Here is a 22,539-nt window from a genome sequence, read left to right as displayed (position 1 = left end):
CATGATAGGTTCAAAGAACATTCCAGGCAGAGGGGTCGGCAAACGCCTATAACAGGATCCTTTTCTCTTTTGTTACTTTGGGCCATTGCCTTCATTTATGATCTGAATCTTGCTTCCCTCCTTACCTTCTTAAGGATTTTATTGCTTTGGGTTATCCCATTTCATGTATCATTAATCTTTCGTTCTCTATCAGGTTAATTTTATTATGCTATAAATATGCTCTAGTATTTCATCTTTAAAACTCACCTTTTCCCTGTATCCTTCCTGCTTTTTTGCTTGCTTCTTACATACTCATGAACTCACTTCAGTATAGGCTTTAGCCATACTATATCACTAAAAAGGTTCTTATCATTTCAATTCTTATCAATTCTTTATGTTGCTAAATTTAAGTAATATTTTTCTATTCTCATTTGTCAGTATTTGCTTTAGAAGGCTACTGTCTCTTGAAATGCCTTTGTTTCTTGGTACACATTAGTTCTGTGGGTTTACTTTCTATTCTTTAGTCCTCTTGGCCTTATCAATCTCTAAATATTGAGGTATTTTTCAGGGCTTGGTATTAGGTATACTTTTCCTAAATTCCATCTGTGTTCTATTAACTCCTAGATTTATAGGATTTGGGGAGTTAGGGATTCTTATATGTTGTATGTCAAATATGATAACAGCATAGAAAAAAGTGAACCAGCAACTGGTGGAATAGAGAAAGGGGGTTGTCTTATATAGGTTGGCAGGAGAAGGGAAGGTGATACTTGAGAATTTGAGTAAAGTCTGAAGGGAATGTTGAAGTGAACCATAAGGCTGTCTCCTGACAGGTGGAACAAATAGTCTGCCTATGCTTATCAGACTTGAGGACAGCAGGCCAGTAGTCTGGAGTGAAATAAGTGAACGGGGTAGGATGATAGGAAAAAGAGGTTGGAAGGACAGTAGACGTATGGGGAAAAGGGTAGAGAAGTTTTATGGGGTCCTGAGCAGCCACTGTGAGGACTTTAGCTTTTACTTGGAGGAAAAGTTAGAAACCACTGGGCATTGAGCAGAAGTGTCTCAATCTTATTTGAATTTGATTGTTATTTTTGAGAATAGGATACAGGGTGTAAAAAGCAGAAGGAAAGAAGGCCTCTTAGGATGCTAGTGCAGTAATGCAGGTTATTACCACCTGTAATAGTTGAATTCTGGATAAGAAGATAGAGCAAAATAGTTTGCTGATGGATTGGAAATGGGGTTTGAGAGAGAGAGTGGAGTCACAGATGACTCCAGCGTTTCTGACCTGAGCAATTAGAAGAATAGAATTACCCTGATGGAAGGATGGGCATTTGAAATATAATCATGCCTCAAAATCATGAGGGACAGGTTCCAGGACCCCTCCGTGGATACCAAAATCTTTGGATGCTTGAGTTCTTTATATAAAATGGCATAGTATAGTGGTCCTTCATATCCATGGGTTGCATCTGAGCATTGTATCCAAGGAGGGTTGAATCTGCATGTGCCCAACCTATGGATCCTGGGTGCTGATTGTAATAGATTTCAGGGTGGTGTGATCCAATTGTCTCCAGTCTTAGCACTCTCTGGGAACATACAGGACAAAAAAAAACATGTACAGATATTCCTTTGATGAGAGAATCTTGTTCACATCTGTTCTGTGTCGGCCAGTGATGGACTAATATGCAGAGCATTCTGAAGACCTCACACAGTACCATATAGTTGTCTCCAATGTGTCTGAAATTTTTGCTGAGGTTTACAGCTATGTGAAGCTAAAATCACAAAAGTTGAACTAAATGTATTAAAGTAGGATGCTAAGAGAAAAATTGCTTTATGTCTTACTCAGATACTGACTCTTGTTTACATTTTACTAGGTACTCAACAGAATATGACAGTTTCTGTTAAAGGAAAACAGTCCCCCAAAGCACTGGGAAAACTGCTTACACAGCAAGTAATTCCTTCTGTATTTCCTGAAACATCTGTTTCTCCTTCAAACCTGGCACAAGGTGCTCCACTCAACACTGTCTCACAAACAGTCACCCAGGTAAGTTTACTTTCACTTTAAAATGTTTCAATGTAAGTTTTTTTTTGTGATATCTATACCTTTTCTTGAAGTTTATAGAAAAATTGGTCTTAAGCATACAGCAGTCGGACTTCCCTCATAGCTCATTTGGTAAAGAATCTGCCTGCAGTGCAGGGAGACCTGGGTTCAATCCCTAGGCTGGGAAGATCCCCTGGAGGAGGAAATGGCAACATAGTATTCTTGCCTGGAGAATCCCAGGGACAGAGGAGCTTGGCAGGCTATAATCCATGGGGTCGCAAGAGTCAGACAGGACTTAGAGACTAAAGAGAGAGAGAGATACAGCAGTCAAAAGTCTTTTTGTCTGCACATATTTTGTGAACAGAGACCTGGGGTGCAAAACAAATTTTAGAAATTTCTTAGGTAGAATCTGAACCGATTTATTATCTCTGTAGTATTAGTATCAGTTGTCTAGCTACTTTTTGTGTGTGGGGGGGGTGATGTAACTTTTATTGGTTCACAACTTGGTGGGTTAACAATTTTCTTTTTAAAATTGTGTACTGATTTCAGGTATTCAGAAACTTTTTTTCCTTTTTTAATATAACCATGACTTTTCCCCACCTTTGGTTGGTCTCAAAGTTGACCAGACAATTCTTCCGGATGTGGGAAGGAAATATTTGAACTATTTATTTTACCTATGAAAGAAAAATTAACTTTTCCTAAAAACATGGATGACCTAGTGCTAAATATCATTTCCTTTTTTTAACTGATAAGGGTAACGATCAAAGTTTGAAAACTGTTGCTCTGGATGTCACCTAAAATATAATCTTGTTTTCAAATTGTTTCACTTTAGGTTACAAAGGGTGTGAAGAGGAAAGCAGATACAACAACTCCTACAACTTCAGTAGTTAAAGCAAGTGGTGAATCTTCCCCAACACTTACAGAAAAAAAATCAGGGAAAATGCCACCTATAAAAGAAAATATGCTAAAGAATGTTTTGCCAGATTCTCAGCAACAATATAAAGTTGTAAAGAATGCTAAAGTAACCAAACAATTAAGGCACTGTAGTGAGATTCTTAAAGAAATGCTTGGAAAGAAACATTTGTCATATGCATGGCCCTTTTATAATCCTGTTGATGTTAATGCTTTGGGACTCCATAACTACTATGATATTGTGAAAACCCCAATGGATCTTGGAACCATCAAGGTAAATGTTGTCCTAATAAGAGGAACTTCTTTTCTTGACTATAAAAGTAATCTTGTCATCATAAAGAAATTTAAAATTCAAAAAAAGATTAAAAAAAAGCACCAGTCATACCACCTGAAGTAAATGATGGGAACATTTTTAAATAATGGGAATATTTTAAAGTGTATCTTCTTATTTTCTTCAGTTCAAGCACATTCTTGGTTATTTTACCACAGTGTTTGAGTTATAGAATGTAATATAACTCTGTACCCTAAACTTTCACTTTGTAGATATTGTTATATATTTAAAATATTTTTAATTTGCATGATTATATTACAAAAAAATTTTTGGCAAGGCATTTATGTGGTTTCCAATCCTCTGCCAGATTGGTAAGTTTTCTTTATTGCTGATTTGGAAACTTTAAATTACTGGAAAATTTTCGTTATGTATATTTATAGGGAAACTACTAAAAGAATAGAACTATACCATTTTCAAAATGATGCATTATCTCAGTGTTCTTCCTAAATAACTACTCATTGTACTCCCTGTTCTTTATTATCTAGAAGTTTGGTTCTTCTTTTATTAAATAAACACAGTTTTGTTTTATTTCATCAACATTTTTAGTGAACATGTTACTAATTTTTGTGTTCACCCTTATTTCTTGCTTCTTACTCTTTCCTGTCTTGATTTTTCTTTTTGCCAAAGTGCAAGCTTTAGTGGTTCATCCATGAGCATTTATAGGTAGTAAACTCTTAATAGTTTTATCTCTGAAAGTATCTGTGCTTTGTCTATTCTTGAATGGTTCCTTAACTAACTGTGGCATTGTAGAACTAGTTGTTTTCCCTCAGCACTAGGACAGTATCTCTTGGCATGTATTGTTGCTGCTAGGAAGTCTGCTGTCAGTCTGCTTGTCATCCCTTTGTAGATAATCTCTTTCCTCTCTCCAACTGTGTGTTTTATTTTATTCTTCTTGATTGGAAATTAGCACTTTCAAGACGAGGCTCATGTTTTAAGTTCTGAAAAAACATCTAACCGTTATGAGTTCAAAATATGCTCTTCTACTTTCCCCTAATACTTATATTAATACAGACTGAAAGGTCATGAAACACTACCTGAAATAGGTAAACCTGGGCTGAGTCTTAAAGGGTAAATAGGACTTAATAAGTTACAGGACATTTCGGGCAGGGGAAGCAACTTGGAACACCCTGAGGTGATAAAAAAAAATCCAGAATACAATATTTAAGCCAACATGAAATGTAATATGAAGCAGTGATTAGGAGAAAATGAGACTGGAAGGAAACTGGGACTTGAACATGAAAAACCCTCATCGTAGAGGCCTAGAGCTGGCATTAAACATGAGGATTATGTCATCATATTTGTTTCCTATAATGACTTCTCTAGTAGCAATGTGAAGACTGGGCGATGAGGCTATTAAAGAATTCCAGGGATAAGAAGATAGTGACTTTATTTAATTTAGTTCTTTGAAATCATTCCAAATTGCCAGTGATCTGAGTGGTAGAAAATTATGCTTCTTGTTTTAGTTTTGTGTTTCTTTAATTACAAATAAAGTCTGGCATGCTATATTTGTTTATTGGCTTTTTGTATTCGTTCATAGATTTTATGTTAATATACACTTGTTTTTCCCAGCAGTTTATAGGATTTTTTTGTCTGATCATTTTTCATTGAACTGGCTACTCTACATCCTCACTCTTCTATCCACTTTATATGCAGCTACCTGAAAATGTAACCCATCCTGATATATCTCTTCTGTTCAGTTTTTAATGTCTTTCCATTCCCAGGAGAATTTTAATATTATAAACCCTTCATTTAGATGTTCAAGGCTGATTTAAGGAGTTTATTTACTCATTGTTTTGCTACAATCAAACTAGTCTATCCTAGGTTATCTGGAAACACTCCCTTTTCCCCTTGCTTTTGTGATTTTTGTTTCTGTTCTTTTCTTTACTTGGAATGTCCTCCTTCATCTCTACTTGTCAAAATTCATTAGGTCTTTTTCAAAGTCTAAAAATATAAAACAAATGTAGCAGAGTTTTAATTTTGTCAAATCTGGATGGATATCTGGTTTTGGTATTACCTGTTATTCTATTGTATGTTGGAATTATTTTATAATTTAAACACTTAATATAGGTGCTCAAAATTCTGTAATTTTTTAATTTAGGCAAAAATGGATAACCAAGAATATAAAGATGCATATGAATTTGCTGCAGATGTTAGATTAATGTTCATGAATTGCTATAAGTACAACCCTCCAGACCATGAAGTGGTTACAATGGCAAGAATGCTTCAGGTAAGTTTTTACTTGTGCTATGAAAGTAAGTTTCCTCTGAACATAGCTTAAAAAGTTTCATAACTCAAGAGATAAAAAATAACACCCCCTACCCCCACTAAGTAAAGCATAATTTGTACTTTTAAAATTGTGGGGGTGGGTTGTTTGCTTTATGAGGTATAGTATACATTAGTAGTAAATGTTTTAATGAAGCTTTCCTACATATAGAAGACATTGGGGAAATATTAGTGAAGAAAGGACAATAGATACCTGAGACAGAGTCGACTGGAGTCAGTGTCCCATTCAATGAGCCTGAACGGAAGGCTCGAGGACTTTTGAGGCTGAGTCATTGGGAATTAGTAGAATGATGCAGTCACAGGGCAGAAGATCTGAAAAGAAGTCCCCCAGTTAATCTGAAAGATCTGTCTTACCTGGAAAAACACAAAAGTTGCTAAGGTTGGTAGTCAGGGAAGCATGAGGTCTTAACTATATTTCTGGTAAATCTTTTTTTTCCCTCCAGTTTTATAGGTATATAATTGACATTGATTAGTTTAAGGTATATAAGATTATGATTCAATATATGCATATACTGTGAAATGGTTACCACAAAGAGAGTTCTCATCAACATATGACACTGAGGGAATTCCCTGGCAGTTCAGCGCTTAGGTCTCCACCACGCTTTCACTGCCAGGGGCTAGAGTTCAGTCTTGATTGGGGAACTGGGATATAGCAAGTTGCACGGTGCAGCCAAAAAAAGTGATAATGAAATGTGCATTTTCTTAAAAGATGTTACTGCTGCATTAAATCAGAAATGCAGAGGCCCTTAACAGTGTGATTTTCCATTATAGGATGTTTTCGAAATGCATTTTGCAAAGATCCCAGATGAACCTGTTGAGAGTATGCCTGTATGTTACATCAAAACAGATACCACAAAAACCTTTGGTAGAGAAAGCAGTAGTGAAGCTTCTTCTGAAGATAACTCTTCTGGTGATTCTGAAGATGAACGAGTTCAGCGTCTTGCAAAGCTTCAGGAGCAGGTAGTTCATTTTACTGATAGAAGTTTTTATTTTCTTTCTATGAGCTGCTGCTGCTTGCTGATGATGTATTATAAAATCCTATTTGCAGATTAAAAGTAGATTAAAAGCTGTTATATCTAGATCACTTAGCAACTGTGACTTTACTTATTGGTACATATTTAATGTTTAATAGTTTTTTCTACTCAAAAATCTATACATCTTAAAATTCTGTTATTTATATTATAACTACAATGAGTTGATTCTTACTGAAAAATTTATATAGCATAACCTGGATAGTTAATGGGTAGGATCTTTATTTAACATTTGTTACCTTTTATGATAAAATGTTAACCTGCTATGAGTTCAATCTTGAAAAATCAATGATTTAAGACTTAAGACTACCTGGAAAAATAATGATTGTTGGTCTGTTTTTAGATGAATATTTAAGTTTATGGGTTAAATACATAATATTCTTTGAAACACACCCTTCAAAGTGATGAATTTATGAATGAAATATCAGTCTGAAGTAAATGAATTTCATAAAGGATACTGTTGACTTTTGAGTGCCTTCATTTTTTTCTACTCTATTTAGAATCATTAATGTTTAAAGCATTTTTCCTTTATCAGCTTAAAGCTGTTCATCAACAGCTACAGGTTCTGTCCCAAGTACCTTTTCGTAAGCTAAAGAGAAAGAATGAGAAGTCTAAAAGGGAAAAGAAAAAAGAAAAGATTGATAACAGAGATGAAAATCCGAGGAAAAAGTCTAAGCAAATGAAACTAAAGGAAAAATCCAAGTGCAAGTAAGTATCTTTAATGATGCCTCATTAAGATAACATTATCTGAAATACATTTGATTAAATTTAACTTTTGTTACAGTCTGCCAAAGAAGAGGAAACAACAGGTCTTCACTATGAAATCTGAAGATGAAGATAATGCAAAACCTATGAACTATGATGAGAAAAGACAGTTGAGTTTGGATATAAACAAACTCCCTGGAGATAAACTTGGGCGAGTTGTTCATATAATACAATCCAGAGAGCCTTCATTGAGAAATTCCAACCCTGATGAGATAGAGATAGACTTTGAGACACTGAAATCGTCAACATTGAGAGAACTGGAAAAATATGTTGCTGGATGTCTAAGAAAAAGACCACTAAAACCTCATGGTATGTATTAGAAAGCAGTCTAGTATTTGTGTTGTACTCACTCTTTTGGTTGTACTCACTTTTTTTTTCCTTCTAAATCACATAGGTAAGAGAATAATGAAGTCAAGAGAAGAACTTAATTCAGAGAAAAAACTAGAGTTGGAAAAACGGTTACTGGATGTCAATAATCAGTTAAATTCTAGAAAACGTCAAACAAAACGTAGGTATCTGGTTTTTTTGTTGTTTTTTTTTAATTTATTTACTTATTTGTTTTTGGCTTTGCTGGGTCTTAGTTGCTGTGCATGGGCTTTCTCTAGTTGCAGCGAGCTGGAGCTACTCTTCTCGTTGCGGTGCATGGGGTTCTCATTGCGGTGGCTTCTACTGTTGTGGAGCACAGGCTCTAGGCACACAGGCTTCAGTAGTTGCAGCTCATTGGCTCTAGAGCTCAGGCTCAGTACACAGTTGTGGTACACAGACTTAGTCGCCCCGCAGTGTGTGGAATTTTCTGGAACCAGGGATCAAACCTGTGTCTCCTGCATTGGAAGGTGAATTCTTAACCTTTGGACCACCAGGAAAGTCCCAGTAGCAGTTTTTAAAATGTTCCTGTGACAGTTTAATATCTGCCATTTTTAATGTCTTGTCTTATTTTGTAGCTGAGAAAACTCAGCCGCCCAAGGCTATTGGAAGTGGCTCCCGACTGAGTGAAAGCAGCAGCAGTAGCAGCAGCAGCAGTTCATCAGAGTCTGAAAGCAGCAGCAGCGATTCCAGCTCTTCCGACAGCAGTGATTCCGAATCAGGTTAGCTTACTTCTGCTTGTGGGGAAATATGTCTCTTGTGATACTGAGACTTAATGTTTGTTACTTATCCAGAATCTACGGTGGGATGCCACACTTATTTAATTGCATGTTGACAGTCTTACAGCTTTTTCTTAAAAGAGATACTGTGTAAAGTGAAACTTCTTATTATACATATGTGACTTACAGGCTTGTAATATTGAAAATAAGCTTGTACTGTTGAAAATAATTTACTAACGGTGGGATAATATCAATATATAATTCAGATCTTAATATCAAAAATATCAAAGAATAAAATGCTGATCTTCTTTTAATAAAATATTATTTGAGGACATCTTTTACTTTGACATATCAAATCACTCTAATGTTGCAAAGTGTGCAGTGTTTTGACAAAATATTCTGAATTGGATAATCATTTTGAATTAAGAAACCAGTCATCCTAGAAATGGTGTAAAGCAGATTTTTTTTCACTTCAGTGTTTTCTTCACTGTAGGTTATCTTCCATTTGTAGAAAAATATACTTTAAATTCAGAGTCTCAGTTATGCTAAAGTATGATATTACCTCATAGAGTTTATCATCAACTATATCAACTTTAACTCATTCATTCATGTTTTGTTTGTACTCTTTCATTGACACTTACATAGTTGACAGGTATGGCTGCCCTCAGGATATGGTCTTGGTAGAGGCATTCCATCATTGTTCACCAAAAGGCACATTCAAATATAGGGCACTTTTAGGCATCAAATTTTGCTTTATTTTAAATAAGATATTTCTTATTTGTCATGAGATTCAGTTCTTTTTAAAACATCCCACACAAAATGTTGTCACATCAGGAATTCTTACCATTTGTAAGAATATCCATCTTATTTCAGTCTGGTATTAAGAGTCTGCTGCCTTGCAGTATATTGTTTCACTTCTGGTTCTTTTTAGTTTGTGGTGCTGATGGCCTCATGTTGTTTTAGATTTATAAAGTATATAGTGGTAAACATTTTTGTTAGAATAAACAGAATTTTTACTTTTATTGAAATTTGTCATCCTAGAAAATTTTTTAATTAATTTAGGACTCCGTATACATTATTTCCTTGTAGTTGACTTTTAAGCAAAACATGCTGGAAAACTCTTTAAGTTGCATTTAGTATTTTAAATTGTGACTAGCATTTGTAATGTCATCTAATAAAGCATTTGTTGCCTAAGAAGTTAGACCACTTTGTCTTTTATTTATAGGATAAAACTCTTATTAAGTTATCTTATTTTATATTGACTACTGATTAAGACCTTGAGTATTAGCAGAAAAATACTTCAGAGTGCTTCAGTGAAGTACTTTAATTTGAATTATCAGTTTCCAATAGAATCTTACAATATGTTGCTTGAGGGAAAGATTGTCATCTACTGTGTTCTTAAAATAGTGGTAGTATGTGTTTTCCTAACTTTCAAACAGAATAACTCAGCCTCAGAACTCTAATTTTAAAGCACTATTGAATTTTTATTTTATGACTGACGTTCTTGTTTGCTGTCATCTTTTTCAAATAATGAAGTGTTTTTAAAAACACCTGTTAAAATCAATGAAGCAAAGTTTTACATTTCAGTCTACTGTATGGAGAGTGTATAGATAGATTTATGACACTAAGGTCAGTTTGTCTTCTAAAATGATAGGATAATAAGAGTTTTTGTTTATGTTTAAAATTTTCATTGTTTTATAAACCAACTATGTACTTCATTGAAAAAACACTGAATATATATATAAGTTGCAAATGCAATGCTTAACTTAATGCAGTAATTAACTTTGCTTAATAAAATAGTAAATGAAGCAATAGGACCTTTTCTCCTATTAACTTCAGTTGTACCCTTTATAATACTGTAAGGCTCTTTATTTCTGGTGTATAAGTTAACAACATTTTCTTTAACTTTCCTGAGAACAACAAAAACTAAGTAAAAGGACTGCAAATTGTGAAAAATAATTAATTCAGACTATCATTAGCTATACCTATTGTAAAAATAAGCAAAGCATCTATCATTCTTAAATTATGCACATGATGTTATCAAGAAATGGACAAATCCCAAGTCTTAAGTTTCAGGGTGAGGGGAAATGGAGATCTGGAGAAAATAATAATTTGTAAAAATTAGGTATATTAGTAAAAGTTAACTGAAAATATAAGTAAGACTTTGTAACTTTAAAATTTATTATGATTTGTCAAGAGCTGAGACTTTAACAAGGAATATCTCAATTATCAGAACTCGGGTTAAATAAGAGTTTGGATTATTCAAAATAGGACATATGCATATAATTTCATTTCTTCAAAATTTTAGTAGTGGCATCTTTTCTGAAAGTTTGTGTGAGAAATTCTTCTCTGGTCTACAGTCATACCACCCTGAATGCGCCTGATCTCATCTGATCTCAGAAGCTAACCAGGGTCAGGCCTGGTTAGTACTTAGATGGGAGAAATTCTTCTCTGATAGAAGAATATTGATCTCAAGTAATTTTTCTTAATATATTTTTTAATACTTGTCTTCCTGGATTTTTATAGCAACTTGAGACCATATGCAGTTTTCTTAACCAAGTCACAATCTTTTATAATTTCTGTTATCAAGGACACATTTCTAAATTAATAGATCTCTAAATTAGATCTCTAATTTCTAAATTCCTTGACAGTATTGACTTAAAGTTCTCCTTATAGCTTTCTTGTATTATGAGTTGCTTTCTTTACTGCAGTATTATTCTGTTCCAGGCATATTAAAATATTTTAAGGGCGACATCTGAAAAACATTTATATGTTATAGATAGTGGTAGAGCTGTTTATTCCACATTAAATTGTTATGTTCTATGTAATCTTAAATCTTACTTTATGCATGTTTGAAAAAATGGACTAATTCTGCTTGGGCTAATTAAATTGGATTAATTAAATGGAAGAGGAGTAAGTTACAAGGAAAGATTTAATAATTCTTTAATTATAATTTCAAACAAGATATTAAATCAGTTCCAAGATAGAACTGTCATGAAATTCCATATCTTTGAAAAATACAAGCAAGAAATCTATTGGCTGGAAGCAGTACTTAATTGCAAATTTCAGTGTGACTTGATATTGTCATTTAAAGTATCTTCTTGAGTTACATTGGCATATGCAAATTATCATGTGCTGATAAGTCAAGAAGGATGATGGGGAATTCCCTGGCAGTTCAGTGGTTAGGCCTCTGCACTTTCACTGCCAAGGGCCTGGGTTCTATCCCTGATCAGGAAACAAGATCCCACAAACCATGAGGCATGACCAAAAAAAAAATAATAAAATCCTATCCTATTTATATTTATGCCAGTGATTAAACATTGGCATAAATATAAAACCTTTCTATTTTTCATAACCCAAAATATCATTAGATGCCAGATCAAAAGATACAAATAGCCTTGACAATATAAATGAATTTCAGATGCATATATCCTGTGTTAACTAGGCTGTACTAGAATGTACATACAAGCAATTGAGATTTTTTTAATATTCAACAAAGATTGGCTATCTTGAGTGATATAATGAGGAGGAGTATTAACAGATTTAATAATACTGAGAAACCATCAAATGGAGCAGCTCATAGATAATACTGCTTTTTTGATTCTAACTTTGTAGGAAATAGCTTCAGGAACTATCCAGATATTAGCTCAAATACCTAACTAGTGTGGAATATAATATTTTTCAGGAATGATTATCATTTCAATTCTTAAAACAGTTATATACAAAGAAACTGAATGGTTATGGCAACAGTTCTTTACCTGATTAAGACAAAATGAATTTGTCACTTCATATTTTGGATTTTTTGCTTTTATTGGCTTCAGTGTAATGTTCTGAAAGTGAAATTTATGAAATTCCTTAAGTAACAATTGTTCCTTTTTTTTTTTTAACTTTCTTAGTTACATTGACTTAAAAGTAGGAATAAAAGAATCATTTCGCATTTTAGCTATATCCAGGTCTTCTGTAGAAGTGACAATGATGCAGTTTTTGGTTTTTTTTTTCATTCAAGGAAGAAAGGGAAAAACTTGGTTAAAGTTTAGATTTTAGTTTACCTTTTAAGGGGGAGGGTGGTTTAGTAAATATAGGAAGTATGAAATGATGGATTCTTTACCAGCTGAGCCACAAGGGAATACTGAAGTGGGTAGCCTATTGCTTCTCCAGTGGATCTTCCTGACCCAGGAATCGTACCAGGGTTACCTGCATTGCAGACAAATTACCAACTGAGCTATCAGGGAAGCCATGAAAAGACAGTTTGGAGTAATTTTTCACCATTCAAGCTAGAAAGTTTAAGAGAAATGATTAGTATTCATCATTTAAGTATTTTAAACTTTCATTAGTTTCTTATCAATTAAGGTGTTTTTAAACCCCCAGAAGGATAAATTCAGGGACCCAGACTTGCTTAAAAACTTGCACATATTGAGGTCTGTACTTGAGCCAGGAGTCTTAGAAACAGGATAAATTGTGTCATGTGCGTTTTAAAAACTGCGTCTTACTGAATAAACAGGCTGTCTAGAATAATGTTTTTCAACCTTGGCAGCAGTACATTAGAAATCACCTGTAAAACTTTAAAAATAGTGTCCAGATAGCATTGGAGAGTGGGACCAGATAAATATAGTGTCAAAGTAAGTATCCATGTGACTAATGTGCTGCCATGTTTGAGAACCATCAATCTAGATGTTTTTGTTTGTTTCCACTTTCTAACTCTAGTTAAAATGACTTTGGTAAAAGGAAGAGACAGCTTCAGTTTGTTCTATATTAAAATAAGTACCACACACATAGATGAAAATGCTCAAAACATTCTTTAAAAGGGGCAAATTTTTTTCGGTTCAAAGTGGTTGATTTTTATTCGTAGAACTAGATGATAAACTTGGGCAGATTCTTTAACATCTCTGGATATGCTTTCTTTCCAATAAAATAAGGTAATGACCTCTAATCACTTTTCTGTACCCAGTCTTTTATAATAGAAGTGTGATTTGTTTTTCTAATTTAAAAATCTTCAGTAATTTTTTTCTGCTATAATAGCATTACATTCTGGTTTTACATTATGTATGGTATTATATTCATATTCAGTTTATCAAGTTTTTAAGTCAGTATTGGCTTGATGATAATATTTGGCATCACTGGAGCATTGATCTCAGTGCTTTGATAGATGATGGGTATTATTAACAAATCCTTCAATCAAATAGTTAACTCCAGATCTCTCTTTTTTGATTCTGTGATGAAAATTTGTTGGGTTGGAAGTAAAAACTTTCAATCAGAGTTTTATATTGAAGTTTTGGGGGAAATATGAAAATAGCACACATTATATACTGTACAAAATATTCATTTGTTCAGTAGTTAACATATTTTATCCAATTGGATCCTCATAAGGTAGGTATGCATGTTATCACAGTTCCCTGGAGAAGTTAGTTGATAAGCGTATATGTTGTCACTGTAGTGCTCAGTTTTATTAAGACCTGGCAGGGCTTCTTCATTTATTGAAATGTGGTCTTAAGCTTGATAGTGAAAATATATATATTTGCCTTTTAATTCCAAAGGCCAGGAACTTATAAACAAACAGAAATATGCACTTTTATTTTGTTTCTGGAACATCAACTATGTAAGAATAGGAGAAGCAAAATACTGAGTTTTAGGCTACCATTATTCATATATCTATAGTCTGTAAGACTTGTTTGAGGCATCCTATACTTGGTGTTGGGTTTTTTTTTAAATTAAAATTCTTTGATGCCTTTTGCTCATGTTTTTAGATTTTGAGGATAGTTTTTGTAATAGTTGTGAGCTTTAGTTTTGTATCAGAAAACTAAGATAATGCCCTTAAATTTTTCATCACAACACTAATGTGATATGTTGTATTTTTATTATAGTTAAGAGTTTATATCATTGAGTAATTTGTTTAGGTGCATATTTGGATAATTAAGATAGATATATGGATGTATGTATATGATCATATTAATGAAGTCTGTTTTTCGTTTTTGTTTTTTTGTTCAAAGCTGAAATCATAATTTTTCTTCTAAATGTGAAAGCTACCTGGATCTATACCCTCAGTCTTTGCAGTCTGTCTTCTTGCCTTCCCTTGCCCCTAACACTTAAAATAATATTTAGTGGAGTGACATTAAGATGGTTCATGTCATTTTAAATACTTAAATTTTTAAAATTAAAGCATGTCCTTGAGTGGCATTTAGCAATTTTAACAATGTCCAGCATCAAACATTTTAGGAAAGAACAGTAACACATCCAGTGGAAACTGATGGCATTTCAGGAAACAGAAGGTAACTATTAAAATTAGAATGTTAAGTTTGAATAAGATTTGGTGTTGACCAGCCTTGGTGCCCTGAAGCCTGAAGCAAATGATGCTCGGGTGGCTCATGAAAGCTGGCTTGGAGAGAGGGATCAAGGCATTAACTACCAGTTTGGTGCTTTACCACACCGACTCAGGCTTGTGACTGAGGAGGATAGCACCAGAATGAATTGTAGGATCAAGAAAGTGGAACCTGTGAACACCATGTCAGAGAGGCCTCTTTTAATATCCACTCTACTGCCAGTGTCAGCTGTAAAGGCATTTCTGCAGGTGAAGGAGGTGCTGTGAAACCCACCTGTTGCTCTGTAGCAGAGGCTATCCTATAGCTCAGAAGTAAACAGGATTAATTAGATGGGATCTTTACTATAATGCTTAGGAGCAGAGCAGACTTTATCATGCCTAATCAAATAGCTTCACTTTTAATAAGATTGTATCCTCTCAGATACATTCCTTTCTCTTATAGTAAACTTGTAATTATTTTAATTAAGCCTCTTAATGGCTATTTGGTAAAAGATGGTTTTAGTATAAATGGTACTGCTTGTTTAAACTCTTATCTCTGCTGTAACTTGTTTCTTTTTAAACTATCACTTATTCAAGTGGTTTACTCTGAAGTAACACATAATTCTTTTTGCCTAAAAATCCAAGTTGAAATTTGTAAGGAGAGATTTATTCCATTAGGTAGAAAAGAAAATATCCCTTTTCAAAGCAAGTATCTCTTTAGAAATTTTGACTGATTCCAAGAGGGCAGAAACCTGGTAAGTGTAAGAATTTCTTGATTTCAGAAGTTGACCGTTTTCTTAAAATCACTTTATTTCTAATATGCAAGACCTACAATTTAGATGATTTTTAAGTTGGCAAATAGTAAAATATTTTTTATATACATTTGCAGAAATGTTTCCTAAATTTACTGGAGTAAAACAGAATGATTCTCCTAAAGAGAGATTACAGGTAAGTTAATTCTTCATTTTACCTCAGAATTTTAAGATTATATGGGTTATAACTACATGGTTATAATTGTTTGATTTTATTTAAATGAAGAGTTATCACTCATTTTTAAAAAAGATTTTTTCTTATTTTTTTGTGTTGTCACTCATTTTTTCACGTAGATGTTCATAGATTTCTTCATAAAAAAGATTGAATAGTGAAATGATTTGGCTGCATTTTTCTAATGTATTTTTTTAAATATTAAGTCAAACTGTAAGTAGAACAAATTATAGAAGTTTTGGCTAAGTCTTAAGGCTCTAAATACAGAAGGAGAGTCTTGGTATCCCCATGTGCATGCAGTAAGATGTGCACAGTAAGGTGGAATTTCTCCCCAAAAAGTAGTAGGGGGGTGGTAGTAGAGTTTCTAAAGCTTATAATTACCATTTATTGATTTTAGCACATTTATGTTTGATTAATAGTTGACATGCTTTGAAAAGGGTAAATAATTTTATCTTTTACTACTAATTCAAGTTGTCATCCTCATAAAACTTTTAATCCTTTGTACCCATTTCAAATACAGAATTATAGATATATACCTTTTATTATTCCCCTGGAGAAGAGAATGGCAATCCACTCCAGTATTCTTGCCTCGAGAATCCCATGGACAGAGGCACACGGCAGGCTACAGTCCATGGGGGTCTCAGAGTTCGGATACAACTGAGCCACTAACGTACGACTTTTATTAAGGGCTCCTGATAACTCAGACAGTAAAGAATCCACCTGCAATGCAGGAGACTGGGGTTCAATCCCTGGGTTAGAAAGATCCTCTGGAGAGGGGAATGGCTACCCACTCCAGTATTATTGCCTGGAGCATTCCATAGAAAGAGGAGCCTAGTAGGCTACTGTCCATGGGGTTGCAAAGAGTCGGACCCAACTGAGCGACTAGCACAAACACCCCTTTTATTAGATCATAAGCTTGTGTAACAACATCCAACTCCAAGGGGAACACAATATAAATAATACTGTCTTGAAGGAGCTCTTAGTTGTAAGAAGAGAGATAATCACACAGTTAAAGAGATTGTATGGCTAGTGCTGTAATCATCTATAATCATCTATATTGAGAAAATGAAGGAGGAATATATATATATATATATACACACGCATATATATATACACACACACACATATACTACATGAAGGAGGAAATGCTTAAAATGGGTTTTAAATTACAGAGAAAGGGAAGAAATGGTTAGTATATTGACATGCTGATTAGGGACTTTTTTAAACAGAGTAGCATGAAGCGAGTCAAACAGCATAGGGAGGTGTGTTCAGGAAAATATGGTAGCAGATGGTGTTTGTATGGGATTAGTTGTCTTTGGAGATGTAATGGGGGGGCTTTGTACACCTAGATAAAATGTTAATATTTAATTTGCTAGATAAGATAAGCATTAACTCTTAAAGGTTTTTGAGTGGGAAAAAGATCCAGGTGATCTGTCTTGCCATAGGTATTAGTCGAAACAGAAATTTATGTCAAGTTATAAACAAACTTTGGAATAATTCTCAATATATAGAATTCTATCTTTATGATCTGTTTGTGACCAAGTTTTTCTCAGTGTCACTCACTGAAGAATTTAATGCTCATTCAAGACATAAAAACAAAGTATATTTATAGAATAATGAATAAATGTACATACTTATGTGTTTCAGAAAGTAATGTTTTGCTGATTTAAATCTTAGCATTTGACTTTAAAACTTTGGGCTTGGGTCTCTATTATTGTTGAGATAAACATTCCTATGGCCTTAATTTTATTCAAGCTAGCATAAGTATTCATACACTTGCTTATGCCTTATCAACTGATGATAATCCTAACCCCTTTATTCAGTGGAGAGGGAAGATTGTCTCATTTGTCTCTGTACTGTCTATAGTTTAGCAGATAAGGTACCTGGGCTTGGGCACTGTAACTTATCTTGCCACTGAATAAATGTGAGAATTTAAGTTACATCTAAGTCCTGTTGTAAACTGTGAAAATGAAAGTCACTCACCCAGTCGTGTCTGACTCTTTGTGACCCCATGGACTGTAGCCCACTAGGCTCCTCTGTCCATGGAATTCTCCAGGCAAGAATACTGGAGTGGGTAGCCCTTCCCTTTTCCAGGAGATCTTCCCAACCCAGGAATCAAACTCAGATCTCCTGCATTGCAGGCAGACGCTTTACCATCTGAGCCACCAGGCAAGCCCACTGTGAACTGTAAATGGGGATAATAACTATACCAAACTCATAGGATTATTGGAGAAGGAAATGGCAACCCACTCCATTTTTCTTGCCTGGAGAATCCTGTGGACAGAGGAACCAGGTGGGTACAGTCCATAGGGTTGCAAAGAGTTGGACACAACTGAGCAACTAACAGGATTATGGGCTTTCCCGGTAGCTCAGCTAGTAAAGAATCTGCCTGCAATGCTGGAGACCCTGGTTTCACTTTCACTTTCTTTCTTTTCATAGGATTATTGTGAGAAATTAACTATATAAAAGGCTCACCCAAGTATTAAATAAATATTTATTATAATACAGCTTTTCTTAATAAGTGGTTAGTGAAGTGAAAGTCGCTCAGTCATGTGCAACTCTTTGCAACTGTATAGTCCATGGAATTCTCCAGGCCAGCATACTGGAGTGGTAGCCTTTCCCTTCTCCAGGGGATTTTCCCAACCCAGGGATTGAACCCAGGTCTCCCGCATTGCAGGCAGATTCTTTACCAGCTGAGCCACAAGGGAAGTCCAATTAGTAGTTAACAGAATACTCAATCAGAATTTGTTGATAATCTGTGGGTCAACCGCCATGTGATTTTTTTTAAAAATAAACACACCCTCCATTTATAGCTCTAATTCACTAAGGAAAAGGAGGTAAAAAAAGTGGATTAGTCTCTAGATTTGGTATAAAAGCTCAGTTTTTATTTTCAGTAAGTCACAGGAAAACATTTGAAAATAGCACTGTTTAATAACATATGAGTTAAGTCTGTGTATGCTAGTAACTTAAGACCATAGACTTTGATGCCTGACTCTACTTACAAGCTATATAATGACCAAGTTGTTTAATCTTTCTAAACCTTTTCTCATTTGTAAGATCGTGATAATTATACCTTATAAATTTATGTGACTTTAATAACATATTCAAAGACAGTGTTAAGTTATATTCTATTCTCTTGTATTTTTATTTTGTTATACTTCTTCTGTGGTTAAAGCTCTGAAAGATTTGTTTAACTCTGTCTTAACAGGTAAAATCTTCTGTGCAAGATACAACCTCTGGAGTAACTAGCCCGGTTCATCAGACTGCACGTTCAAATGGAACACCACCAAACCACCACCAATTAGTATTTAATCATCAAGAACCAGAACATTCACAGAGTGTGGAAAACATTTCACCTTTACAAATTCTGCCTCTTTTAGGTAAGAAATTAATGAGTAAATAGCTGTGATTGAATAGTTGACTTCTAAATGAAAATGCCAAGGTCATCTTAAATGTTATGTATCTGAAATACTGAAAATCATAACTAGTAAATTCCAGGGTAGAGATAATCCCTGAAACATATTCCTTTATACCCAAATGTATTCATTACATTTGAATGAAAGAAAATTATATGTACAGTTCACTCACAACTTACTTTCATATAGATTATATACACTGGCATATGGGCCATACATAAAAACCTGTCACTGCTGTAGTTCATGGGCTTCCCTGGTGGCTCAGAGGTTAAAGTGTCTGCCTCCAATGCAGGAACCCAGGAATGATCCCTGGGTCGGGAAGATCCCCTGGAGAAGGAAATGGCAACCCACTCCAGTATTCTTGCCTGGAGAATTCCATGGACGGAGGAGCCTGGTAGGCTACAGTCCATGGGGTCACAAAGAGTCGGACATAGCAAGCTCTGAGCAGACTTGTGAAATGTTGCTCTAATTTCCATGATGTCTTTGTGTGTTGGAAAGGTAGATTAGAATGGGGAAAAGATTGTTAGAGACTCTAGAGGTAGAGAAATAGTTATAAACATTAAAAACTGTTCACAGTTAAGGAAACTTGAGCTAGAAATACTAGTGGTAGTTGCCATTTAGTAGTAGTTCCCACTACTAATACCCATTTAGTAATAGTAGTAGTGGGTAGTTCCCAGTAGCCTACGATAGTTCCCATTTACCAAAAACATCTTCCAAAACTGGAAATTTTTATATTGTTAGATTCATTTGACTTTATAAATGTCTCATCTATTAGTCTTGTCAGAAGTGAATTATCCCCTTTCTCATCATGGTTCTCCTGGGGATGCGTGGCACAGGGAGATGCTTCTCTGACAGGGGTGAGCCCACCTAATGGGGTGCCTAAACCTTGAGACAACACAAATGTATTCAGGCCTAGACTAGGAGCAGATGTGAACATACCATATCCAGGTCTTCTGTCTAGACTGCTCCATGGTTTCCATTTGACCTTCCAAGGGCAGAAGTTTCTCCAAAGCAGAAGAAATTTCTAAGATGTTTTACTGAAGCACAGATTAGGAAGAACATGATGATCCTCCTTTATTGCTTCCAGTAAAAGCTCCCTACTGTTCTGTGTTAGAATATTCCATTTTGTATTTAACTTGAGTTATAGCTCTTGACTGGAGGAGTGGAGATAAGGGGGAAAAATATCAGAGGCAACACTGGGGGGTATCCCAGGAAGAAGAATAAATAAAAGATCCAAAATATGAAATGTTTATATCCATTCTTTTTTGAAAAAATATTTTTAAGGTCTTTAGGAGAGTAACTGAAGATGTAGTTGTTTTTAAGTCATAAATTACCTTAAATACCATTGCTACATTTTGGATCTTTTATTTTGCACACAACGAGCAGGTTCAAACAAGAGCATGACAAAATCAAATTTTACATTAGGAAGAGATTGCTGCTTGCTATATAGGGGATGAACTAAGATGAAGATGCTCTGATATAGTTGGGACCAAGTAAAGAAGCTGAGTGCTGTAGTCTAGGAAAGAAACTATGATGACCAAAAACTAAGGCAGTAAGTACAAAAAGGATGTGGATAAATTAGATATTTCTGTGGCAGAATTACTAAGCTTTATTAGAATCAGTGCCTTACCAGAGTATTATCCAATAGCTGGCTTGAAAATAAAAGGGATTTTTCATTTTGGACATGTTTATGTGCTAAGTTGCCTTAGTCATGTCTGACTCTTTGTGACCCTATAGGCTGTAGCCCACCTGGCTCCTCTGTCCATGGGATTCTCCAGGCAGGAATACTGGAGTGGGTTGCCGTGTCCTCAACACTCCAGGGGATCTTCCCCACCCAGGGATCGAACCCACTTCTTTTTAAGTCTCTTGTATTGGCAGGCAAGTTCTTTAACACTAGCACCACCACATTTAAGATATTGCAGAATATCTAATTGGAAATATATAACTAGAAATAGGTTTCTGGAACTAACAGGGTATAACAGGAACTATATTTAGGAATATATAGAAGCTGTTTGAAGCTGTAAGAATGAAGGAAAAGATACAAAGCAGGAAGAGAAAGGTCAAGAACAAATTCTAGGTAACCAGACTCCCTCAGTAAAAGTAGAAAAAAATGAATGTTAAAACAAGAGGTAATCAAAACCTAGAGGAAAAGGAAAAATGGTATAATAGAAACCCGGCAGATACGTTTTTAGGAGGAAATCATCACAAGTATCACGTCCTTGTACAAAGCATTAAAGTACTGTGAGGAATGAGGAGAGAAGGTTATAATTGGCAATGTGATACTCTGGGTTTTTTGTTTTTGCGGGTGTTTTTTTTTTTGTTTGTTTGTTTTTTTTGATTTTACAAAAGCTTCTTTTGTGGCCATTGTGATGGAGCAGAGGCAGATTCTTGTAAATTGAGAGTAATGGAATCTGAACATAAACCAGTCCACTTGGAAGTTTGCTGGTGAAGAGAATGGGAGGATGGCTATGGCTTTAACCAGGAAGACAGGTGTTTGTTTTTGTAAGACTAGAAGAGAGATTGTTTTGTTTTGGACTTTGAAATGTGAGAGATTTGAATGTGTCTGAATGTCAGTTGGATAGGGAAACATTGTTTTCATTATAGCAAATTCATAGGAGAATGGTGGGGATAGCTTTGAAGAAGAATAGACACTGAAAAGTAATGGAAAGAATGCAGTCTAAATGGTCTTTGGAGACTTTCCTGGTGGTCCTGTGGCTGAGACTCCACACTCCCAATGCAGGGGCCTGGGTTCAATCCCTGGTCGGGGAACTAGATCCCACATGCTACAACTAAAGATCCGGCGTGCTACAACTAAGACCTGGTGCAGCCAAATATATATATGTGTGTGGCTGTGGGTGTGTGAGTATACATTTATATTTAACAGTCTTTTGTTCCTATTTTAACATCCTATCTATGAAATATCAGGCTTTGATTAAGTCTTCAATTGGATCAGTTGTATTTTCTTGTATTTTCTTCAATTTCTGCTTTTATATGATTGTTCAGTTCAGTCGCTCAGTCGTGTCCGACTCTTTGCGACCCCATGGACTGCAGCACGACAGGCTTCCCTGTCCATCACCAACTCCTGGAGCTCACTCAAACTCATGTCCATCAAGTCCGTGATGCCATCCAACCATCTAATCCTCTGCTGTCCCTTTCTCCTCCTGCCTTCAATCTTTCCCAGCATCAGGGTCTTTTCAAATGAGTTGGTTTTTCGCATCAAGTGGCCAAAGTATTGGAGTTTCAGCTTCAGCATCAGTCCTTCCAGTGAATATTCAGGACTGATTTCCTTTAGGATGGACTGGGTGGATCTCCTTGCTGTCCAAGGGACTCTCAAGAGTCTTCTCCAGCATCACAGTTCAAAAGCATCAATTCTTCAGTGCTCAGCTTTCTTTATAGTCCAACTCTCACATCCATACATGAGTACTG

At 35.1% G+C, this 22,539-nt stretch overlaps 1 protein-coding gene across 1 annotated transcript in view; it reads left to right on the top strand.

The window, feature by feature from the left end:
• The window catches only part of BRDT (bromodomain testis associated), a 54,027-nt gene that overhangs the window by 17,254 nt on the left and 14,234 nt on the right, over window positions 1-22,539 (top strand). The window contains exons 6-15 of the mRNA XM_043447275.1: window positions 1,848-2,017; window positions 2,847-3,200; window positions 5,356-5,484; window positions 6,312-6,500; window positions 7,107-7,279; window positions 7,356-7,645; window positions 7,731-7,844; window positions 8,278-8,421; window positions 15,603-15,661; window positions 18,906-19,077. Coding sequence (XP_043303210.1) covers window positions 1,848-2,017; window positions 2,847-3,200; window positions 5,356-5,484; window positions 6,312-6,500; window positions 7,107-7,279; window positions 7,356-7,645; window positions 7,731-7,844; window positions 8,278-8,421; window positions 15,603-15,661; window positions 18,906-19,077 — 1,794 coding nt within the window. The remainder of the gene's footprint in view (window positions 1-1,847; window positions 2,018-2,846; window positions 3,201-5,355; window positions 5,485-6,311; window positions 6,501-7,106; window positions 7,280-7,355; window positions 7,646-7,730; window positions 7,845-8,277; window positions 8,422-15,602; window positions 15,662-18,905; window positions 19,078-22,539) is intronic.

Source organism: Cervus canadensis, chromosome 2 (genome assembly GCF_019320065.1).
Source record: "Cervus canadensis isolate Bull #8, Minnesota chromosome 2, ASM1932006v1, whole genome shotgun sequence".
In the NCBI taxonomy this organism is placed as follows: domain Eukaryota; kingdom Metazoa; phylum Chordata; class Mammalia; order Artiodactyla; family Cervidae; genus Cervus; species Cervus canadensis.
Note: the sequence above shows the minus strand (reverse complement) of the source record. Positions and strands in the feature narration are given on the sequence as shown.